Source organism: Mus pahari, unplaced genomic scaffold (assembly GCF_900095145.1).
Source record: "Mus pahari unplaced genomic scaffold, PAHARI_EIJ_v1.1 scaffold_11069_1, whole genome shotgun sequence".
Lineage (NCBI taxonomy): Eukaryota > Metazoa > Chordata > Mammalia > Rodentia > Muridae > Mus > Mus pahari.
The window spans coordinates 1-10,344 of record NW_018394094.1 but is presented as its reverse complement, the minus strand read 5'-3'; the positions used below and the strand labels follow the sequence as shown (position 1 = coordinate 10,344).

General features: G+C 38.8%; 1 gene segment (V, D, J or C); it reads left to right on the top strand.

Moving 5' to 3' along the window:
- Positions 1-1,144: 1,144 nt before the first annotated feature.
- LOC110315863 lies at positions 1,145-2,067 on the top strand. The segment is given in 2 exon segments: positions 1,145-1,229; positions 1,607-2,067. Coding segments are annotated over 2 exon segments (507 nt in total).
- Positions 2,068-10,344: the final 8,277 nt, after the last annotated feature.

The following is a 10,344-nucleotide window of genomic DNA, read 5'->3' as shown; positions in this document are numbered from 1 at the left end:
ATCATGCATAGGCTTTACTTATCAGAAACCATCTAGGAGGAGAGGGTAAAGGCGATCAGGCAATTTTTCTGAGATGTTTCACCATGGATGGGGTGAATGAGCTCATCAATATCTGATAATTTAAAGAGGCAGAACAATATTCTCAGCCCTATCCTAGGCCCACAAATATGAGAAAAGATATTTATAACAGCTCTTTTTCAAGGAAGACTGGAATCCTAATAACCCACAGGTTTGCTGTCCTCGGGTGACCCTGTTTATATGAGGGCAACAGATACATTCCTGGGCGTAACAGATTTATATCTGGAGTACATGTTCTAGTAGATGTTTTTAAAAATATTTCCAGAATTTGAAAGAGATATATGTTTTAGATAGACATATTCTAGTTTTATTGTAACACATAAATTAATATTCTTTTGAAAAGGGAACTCACACTAAACTACTAGGAGGTAGACTATTCAAACTTTAACGAACTTCAGATGCCTGAGTTTCACAAAAGTACTCACTTTAAAACAGATGGGAAATTTTAAACTGTTTATCCTGATAAGTTAAACACTTTTAAGTAAAACACTTTGTCAGATAATAGGAATTAATCATATATAAATACAGTAAAACTTTGGGAAAAATACCTGGTAACACTTATCTTATTTCCATGTGCACAATAAAGCCTAAAACACAAGTATGTTTTAACTCTTTCCCAAAGTACATGTGACATCTTCCCTAAGGATCAGTTCAATTGACTGAGAAAAGTAGATAAAGATGAAGTTTTACAGAGAGAGAATCTAGGATAAATGTTCTGGGAAATCTAGGTGAGCCCTTAACCTACTGTCAGGAAATGTTACCAGGTTATTAACAAAATCCACTCCCAGTTATCTTGATGAAAAATAAATATACATTTCTTTTCTTCAGGAGACAGCACTGTGTGAGTCACATTCCTAGTTTCTCCAGTGCTTATCTGTGAGCACTCATGCAGTCTACAACATAGAAGAGGTTTTATGTCACTTTTACAATCATAACAAGTCTGTATAACTCTTCTCTTCCTTCTATACTGCATCACCAAAAGGAGCTTTTGCATATTTCTCCCCAGGGAGGTCCCACCCTTACTAGGCTGAGATAAAAGCTCAGTTGTCTTGTTTCAGTGACTGTTCAGTCTTCTCAGGCTGTCTCCTCAAGCTCCCTCCTCAAAATGAAGTTGCCTGTTAGGCTGTTGGTGCTGTTGTACTGGATTCCTGGTGAGGAAAGAGAGAAGTGAGGGAGGAGACTGGATAAGGAGCATGAGCACTGAATCCAATTGCTCATTACATATATTCTGCCATGTGTGAGAAGATGGGTCTTATCCTCCAGCGTGGGGACTCTGGGGTGAATATTTTTTAGAGGGAGGTTACAGATGGGAACATGGGCTACGATGAAGATTATGGCATGGATGCATGGAGCGGTCTAAGTTATGCCTAGAAGTGCCTTGACACTTGCATTTCATGTTTTTGGTAAGAAGAGAATTTTAGGATATAAAAAATTGTGTGTAGAAATAAACATCACATTTGAAAAAAAAAATCATAAGGATGTTCATGAATTTTGTGTGTAACTCTGTACTGTTCTCTCATTGTTTCAGCTTCCAGCAGTGATGTTGTGATGACCCAAACTCCACTCTCCCTGCCTGTCAGTCTTGGAGATCAAGCCTCCATCTCTTGCAGGTCTAGTCAGAGCCTTGTACATAGTAATGGAAACACCTATTTGAGCTGGTACCTTCAGAAGCCAGGCCAGTCTCCACAGCTCCTTATCTACAGGGTTTCCATCCGATTTTCTGGGGTCCCAGACAGGTTCAGTGGCAGTGGTTCAGTGACAGATTTCACACTCAAGATCAGCAGAGTGGAGGCTGAGGATTTGGGAGTTTATTACTGTTTCCAAGGTACACATGCTCCTCCCACAGTGATACAGACCCTAACAAAAACATTCTTGCTAGGGGTGTCCCAGCTGCCACATATGTTATTTGTTTGTAAGAGAGAGGTGCTGAGGAACACCAGATTATTGGTTGCAGCTGAGGGCAAATGCAGCCTGTCTGCAGATCACTGATCATTTATTTTTGGCTTCATTGCCACAATAACAATGTTTTTCCACCTGCCTCAGGAAAATAGTAAACAGGTGCCCTCCCAGAAACCAGAAAAGAGTGAGGAAAAAAGCTGAGTGAAAGCCCGTTTGGATTCAACAGGCCTTGACTGCTTTTCACTCAATGTTATCCAGTAAAGCAGATGGAAATCTAACCTATATTCCTTCTTTAAAATGTTTTCTATGCAATTATTTCATTTGCCATATTTTATGTTTTTGACTTAAATGCATATGTATCCTTTATTTTTTTTATTGGATTTTTTCTTTATTTTCATTTCAAATGTTATCCCCTTTCCTAGTTACCCTCCTGGGAAAACCCCTACCTTATCNCCCCTCTCTGACTGCAACATCTATAAATACTCTCAAAAGATTCATACAATGATATCATAATATAAGNGTCTTTATGTTAACCTCACTCACATNTTTAAAGAATCCCAACTCAGACATGTAGACATCAGAGACCATGGGATTCAACACAAGGTGATTTCTCAGAAAGTTTCTTCAGACAGGTGAGCAGTTCCAAGATGTAGTTCTGTTGTATGCTTTACACAGAGAGAGTCAAATTGCTCTTATGCCTTTCCACCACAAATGTCTTCAGGTAATTGACACAAGTTTATGAATCTCATTAAAATGTTCCCAGCAATGATAACTTAATGATGTGACTCAGGAATGCACAAGGACCTATGAATAATCCAAACGTGGCTTCTTTTTAGCAAGCCATGATTTTTAGTAATCAACATTTAATCTCATTAACATTTTTGAGGTTTCAGAAGTGATCTCTATGTTTTGTGTCTTTTGTAGTCCTATCTTTTCATCAGTATCTGGTGGGCAGCCAAGAGCAACGGCAATAATCTACTGTTGCTATAAATTTCCAGACCAAATATGCCGTGGCAACAAAAACTCAACTCAGTTAATATGATTATCCCTAATTCTGTTGGTGAAAAGATATGAATTCATGGAAATCAAGTAATTTTGGTTTTGTATGTGACATCAGGAAACCCAGCAACTTAGACTTTCTTTCTTCGTTTCTTTCATTTGCATTCAGGGAGATTCCAATTGTACATGGTAGGAAGCCACAGTGGCTGCTGCACTTTTTCTCTGCAAATGGAACTGGAGTAGATCACCATTTCCTATTTGTGAAGCACAATTGCTCACAGTTGCCTTTCCTGGACGTTGCTATAGGTTCTGATACCTGGTTGAGAAACCTTTTGAATGTCTACAAAGACACACTTGACTTGGAGACCCTTCCTGCTGATGTTCTCATCTCTGTAGGGTTAGTGCTAGAAATTTAATACCTCCTTTGAGGCTCTGAATTCCTCTTCCTGCTCTAGTCCTCCTTATTTACTAATGTCTCATATGAGTCAGTAGAAGCCAAAGGAAAAGGAAACAACCTGATTAAAATTTTCAAAAGAACATATATTCTCCTTAATACGAGTATAATAAGTTAAAGATATATATTTCTGTTAGAAAATAAATAGAATTCCTTATTGGAATGAACTTTGAGTTTCTTCTCCATCTAAATAACCACAAATAATGAAACCCAGTTAAATAAATTAAAGAAAGTTTAAAATATTAAAATATTATCCATGTGCCCTGTTTGATAGTGATCAAGCAGAAAANNATAAGAAACCTCAAATATNACAAAAATCCAAACAAGAAATGTTCCACTGTTTNGTCTGCTCTGATGTACTTTTTATCACCTGCAGAATCATGTCTATAAGCCAGGTGCCCAAGTCCTAAACATATGTCTATGTAGAGTTTGAAAACTGAAAAAAAATTAATCATAAGATCCCTTTCTATCTTATAAAAGGCATGCATTACTTTTGAGGACTTTTTCCTTTTATCTTCAATCTTGGGCCTCGAATTATTTCCTTTACTATCAGCAATTGAGTAGACATCTCCAAAACAAACCAACTAACAAAATAGAATGAAACCAAACCAAAACAAAACCCTTGGACATGAACACTGCAGGTATGTGTGCCTGGTTAAGACCTCCAACCTTATATCACCAGATTTATCTGAGTGAAATTTTTGTGTGTATTCTCACAATTCAATAACACGTCAATAACATGGAAATTGATCTGTCACTTTATCCTGGGATCTATAATTTTGTACCTAAAAAATAACATGAGCATGTAGGACTTTTATATATGTGTATAAAAGTTTCACCTTGTACATTTCTTCATTTATGGTACACAAATGAGTTAGAAGCCTGTTGGTGAAAAGGTATGTCTTCTCTTTTGCTAACACAGGGAGTATGTATTCAAAGAATTTATGGAAATCAAGTGTGGAGCTCCAACTTTAACACTTCCCCAAAACCTGTTCCCCAGATCATTAAGAATGTGGCTAGTAAAGAGCCTTTGTTCTCTTAGGGCAGCTGAGGGTCTTCTGTTCCTCCACCTGACANCTAGCTAGGCAATTATCTCAGTTGCCCCAGCCAGGCACCCATCTTCCTATGTTTAGGACTGAAAGGAAAATTATANAGATTCAAAGTTTGGAAATGTAAAATTAAAAGAGTAAGTTTCAAAAATTCAAAGACCCAGGGCTGGACACTGAAATACAAGCCCAGCCATAAAGATAAGGAAAGGAATGCAGGAACTGAGCTATCAGGGCTAACTTTAGCAATTTGGCAGGAAGGTGCCTCCCCTAGAGCTATCAGGGTTGACTGACCCCACAGCCATCTGGCAGGAAGACATCTCCCCTAGTTTACTGCCCCCAATAAGAGTCATACATCAACCAGGTGTCCTGCTGCCTCTGATAAATCTCAGGCCCTTAAAAATTTGTGAACGTTTTGGTCTGCACGTACTCTTCTGCTAATTTGCTATGTTTAAATGAACCAATCGCATGTAACCACACCAATTCTCCCCACCCTCAGACCCTTACCCTATAAAGACCCCAAGCTTTTGGGCCTCGTGGTCGTCTTCTCGGTCTCCTGCGTGAGATACGAGTCCACCCAGAGCTCTGCCATTAAAGTACCTCATGTGCTTACATCAAGATGGCTTCTCTGTCGTGTTTCTGCAGGACACCCCAACTCCTATGACCTGAGGACCCGAGGGAGTTCCCCACAAGGGGGTCCTACACAAGTAATTTTGGTTTTGTATATGACATCAGGAAACCTAGCTACTTAGACTTTCTTTCTTCATCAGTAGAATAATCAAGTTAATTACAAAAGATCCCGCAATCCCTGTGAGAGCTGTTACCTCTATGAGGATTCTCCCCTACCCAACCTTCCACCACACCACCCTAGTATCCCCACATGCTGGGGCATCAAGCCACAACAGGACCAAGGGTCTCCCCTCCCAGTGATGTCAGGTAAGGCTACATATGCATATAGAGCCATGGGTAGTCTTTGGTTTGTGGTTTAGTCCCTGGGAACACTGACTGGGTGCTCAGGTTAGTTGATATTGTTGTTCTTAGGGGGCTACAATCCCCTTCAGCTCCTTCAGTTCTTCCCCTAACACTTCAATTAAGGTCCCCTTGGCGGTGAGCATCTGCATCTGGATTGGTCAGGCAATGGCAGAGCCTCTCAGGGGACAGCTCACCAGGCTCTTTTCAGCAAGCACTTCTTGGCATCAGCAATAAAGTTTGGACTTGGTGTCTGCAAATGGGATTGATCCCTAGGTGAAGGAGTCTCTAGATGGCCTTTCCTTCAGTCTCTGTTCCATTTTTTGCCCTTGTGATTTTTAGACAGAAACAATTCTTGGTTAAAAATTTTGAGAGGTCCCCAGGATCCAAGAGGCATGAAACTATGTCAAATACCCAACAAAGAAAAGAAAGAAAGAACCTATGGAGACCACCTCCAGTAGATTGGCATGGCCCTCAGTTAAAAAAGGCATTTTCCAAAAGAAGCATTATAAATCTTACATAATATAACTCTTCTATGTACTAACTTTGCTAGTTACAGGACTAAAAGAATGGCTGTATTTGTGTTGAAATGAGATTACAATACATAAAATCGCATCCTGTGCTCTACTTCATTTATTCAAAATTAGTCACAGGATGTCTGTCTTACATTCCTTAGTCTTCCTTATACATGATTCTTATTACTGTGTTCTTCTGTCTCTGTACTTTTCCTCTAAGAAGACCCTGTCTTTCATTAATCCATTTTATTGTATGTAGATAGGGTGATCTAGAATGCAGTCATAATAACATCATTTCTGGTCTAGTACATGGCCCGTTATGAACTGTGTTGACTTGTGTTATAGGGAAAGTGCATTTCATCACATAGTGTATTTTAACTGATAAAGGAGTCTTCTAAACTGCCTATACNTTCACCCTCAACAGAATGTACTTTGCATAGAACCTCTCAGATGCCTAACTTTTTGCATTTACTGTTGTCTCCTCAGAATATCACTAGATTGCAGGTTTCTTTTTTCTAACCATTGGCTGTTGGTCTGATCTCAACTTGGAGTAACTGTCAAGGAAATTTACTCGACATAATCCAAGCAGTTATTCCAAGGCAGTTTTAACCCTGATTATTAGTGAAGTGGCCAAAATGGTATATATTACTTCTCACTGTGGCATGTCCTCCACAGCATCCTATTAAACAAAAGCTCTCAAAATTCCAGAATCCCAGTACTTCATGGATGATGCATGAATAATGGGTCCTTAAGCATTGTTCTAACACCTTTAAACTGTGTATTTGGCTTTTTATGTGAGGAACCACACCCAAAATCATTACTACTGATTTTTATCCCAAAAGACATCCAATTACTACCACAAATGAAAAATGGAAATGCATATGAAGGTACTAAATGAAACTAGGTAGCAAATTATTTATTGGCAGTGAAAATTTCTATTTATTGGCTAGGTGTTATTTTTAAAGAGACACTTCATTAGCCAAGAACTCAATGATAATCAAGAATTCACGAGTTCTTACTGAGTAGAAATATACAGAATGGAGGCAGATACATAATGGTCTCATTGTGTTTGTAATTAGTGATAGCCTTTAAGTTAAATATTTGAAGGCGAGTTTAAGTTTATCTTTTTATACAAGAGTCCAGGAGTCAAAAATAGATATTTTCTGTAAATTAAATATTCTTTCCAATAAGTTTTTACTTAAAAACTATATGTTCAATTGGGATATGAAGAATCCTTATAAAACCAGGGTAGTTATACACTTATATGTCTAATCCACACAGAAACAGATTTCATATAGCTACTACAGAGGGCATGAGTTCCAATTGATCTCCAATTCCATTCCCAAATAACACCATTTAATTAAGTCTTCTTTCAAATAAGCATTCTCTTTTCATAACAGAGAAACTCATAGCTCTTATTATTGTTCATAAGTTTTTTCTTTCATCATTCTGCCATAAAAACTAAGTTCCACTTGTCAGTGTCTCTTATATCTCACTTGCAAACCAATTTGACCATATATTATCACATAGATGAACCATTTGACATCTCTTCTGGATACCAATATATTTATGCTCCTGTGTTGGTGTCTTCTTTATACTCCTTTAGTGTTTGTGCTATACTGCAGGTCCTTACCCATGTTAATACTCTTCTCTTTTCATCCTTCCTCATCAGGAAACTTGTCAAGTACTTATTTTTCCATTTGTGAAAATACTCTAGACCTCAGTTCTGCTGAATTGCTTCATGGAATACACCCACTTACATGCTACATTCTTGTCTGTTGTCCTAGTCCTATATGCCAATTACTGACATTGATAATGGATTTCACTTTGAGGTCAAATAAATTCGATGGTGACATAGGTGCAGATTTAGGGACCAAATTGCATGAAAGTGCATGAATGCCTATCATTTTTCTTCTGCACATTCAAGGAATATAAAGTAGACACAAATACAGGGGCAGAAATATACTGGTATTCAAAAGACCTCTCTCTCTCTCTCTCTTTCTCTCTCTCTTTTTTTTTTTGGTTATTCGAGACAGGGTTTCTCTGTATAGCCCTGGCTGTCCTGGAACTCACTTTGTAAACCAGGCTGGCCTCGAACTCACAGAAATCTGCCTGACTCTGCCTTCCGAGTGCTGGGATTAAAGGCGTGTGCCACCATGCCTGGCTGACTTCTCTCTTTTTAGAACTCTACCTCAAGAGGTAAAGGTTTAGAGAAAGACTGTGAAGATAGCAGAATCAGTAGTCTGGAGTATCTAGGAAACATTAGGGATAGATGTGGAGAAACCGAGATGAGAAGGAGAAACTTCCTGAATTTGATTGCCACCACATAAGCAGTGGGACAGAACAATCACAGATGGAGTAAGTCAAATTACTTAGTTGCATACATCAGGTGACTCTGATGATTCTATCCAGTTACATTCTCTTTCTCCATCTGGTTGTTATTACTGATTAAGCTTTATAGCAAGCTTATTAGAGAAATGGAGATAAGAACAGGTATGAGTAAGAGTCTTCTTTTGTTTGTTGGTTGGTTTGTTTGTTGTTGGTTGGTTGGTTGATTGGTTTTTTGAGACATGATTTCTGTGCATAGCTCTGGCTGTCCTAGAACTCACTCTGCAGACCAGGCTGGCCTCCAACTCAGAAACCTGCCTGTCCCTGCCTCCCAAGTGCTGGGATTAAAGTTGTGCGCCACCGCTGCCCAGATTGATCAAGAATCTGACAGTAGCACAGGAAGAAACTGGGTGAACTTGCTTACATTTGAAGGTTGTTCAATAATGATCAGTGCCTGCCCTAGATGAAAAAGTAGAAAGAGAGAGAGAGAGAGAGAGAGAGAGAGAGAGAGAGAGAGAGAGAGAGAGAGAAAGGAAGAAAGAAAATACTGAATCTCAAATTAATGAAATTAAGATGCTATTTACAGAAAACACAATAGATATTATCATATGACAGCCAGACAAGCAATATGCTCTTTGTAGAAAAATTTGAATGTTACTCCCAATACTGGAGCCACCAGCAACCCTTTAGCCATGTTGAGAGAGTGAATTGAATCAGTCCTGCAGCTGTGCCCAACCATGCTCAGTTCCTGAATAACTGCATGTGCCCAGAGCTCAGCCTACTACCACGAATACTTCTTTATAAGCTCCTATGAAATAGTCAAGGGTAATCAGGATGCATCATAAAAGTGAGGGCCTCTGTTCAGCTTCTGGGGCTGATAATGGTCTAGATCACAAGTAACAAAGAACAATTTTGAGGACTTACTAGGAGCATTGTGATGAATGTTGCTTGGTTCTTTGAGAGTGCTTTTACTGTAATATACAGAACATAACAAAGTTATTCTGATTCTGTCCTCAGGGGTAAGTTGGACATTCAAATGACCCATTCTTTTTGCGTAAGTCCTGTCTGCATTTCCAGGAGACCATCAGTTGCAAGGCCATTAACAATATTAATAAAATGAGTGCTCAGCTCGATCGTAACAAATACAATAGAAGGCTCCTAGGATTCTGATCAAGTATACATTCCATTTTCTGACTGGTGTTCCAGTAAAACTCAGTGGCAGTGGCTTTGGAGAAGATTATTCTCACACTATCTGCAGCACAGACTCTGAAAATTTTACAATGTATTACTGTATAGTGAACAACCCAGCAGTGACACAGGCATAACATAAATCCCAAGGAAACACAAAATATGAGGCTCTGCCATCTGCCTTTCTGTGTGTCTCTATCAGATGACAGCATTTATTAGATGTCCGATGGTTTAAAAAGTTTCTCAAAGAAAGAAATTGAAGAAGATCTCAATAGGTGAAAAGTCCGGCATGCTCATGGATTGGCAGAATTAATACAGTTAAAAATGGCTATCCTGCCAAAAGCAATCTACAGATTCAATGCAATTCCCCCCAAAATTCCAATTCAATTCTTCACTGAGTTAGAAAGCGCAATTTGCAAATTCATCTGGAATAATAAAAAACCTAGGATAGCAAAAACCATTTTCAACAATAAAAGAACNTCTGGGGGAATCACCATTCCTGACCTCAAGCTGTACTACAGAGTAATTGTGATAAAAACTGCATNGTATTGGAACAGTGACAGACAGGTAGCTCAATGGAGAAGAACTGAAGACCCAGAAATGAACACACACATCTATGGTTACTTGATCTTTGATAAAGGAGCTAAAACCATCAGGTGTGTGTGTGTGTGTGGGGGGAAGACAGCATTTCCAACAAATGGTGCTGGCACAACTGGCAGTTAGCATGTAGAAGAATATGAATTGATCCATTCTTAATCCTTATACAAATCTCAAGTCTAAGTGGATCAAAGAACTCCACATAAAACCAGAGACACTGAAATATATAGAGGAGAAAGTGGGGAAAAGCCTCGAAGAAATGGGCACAGGG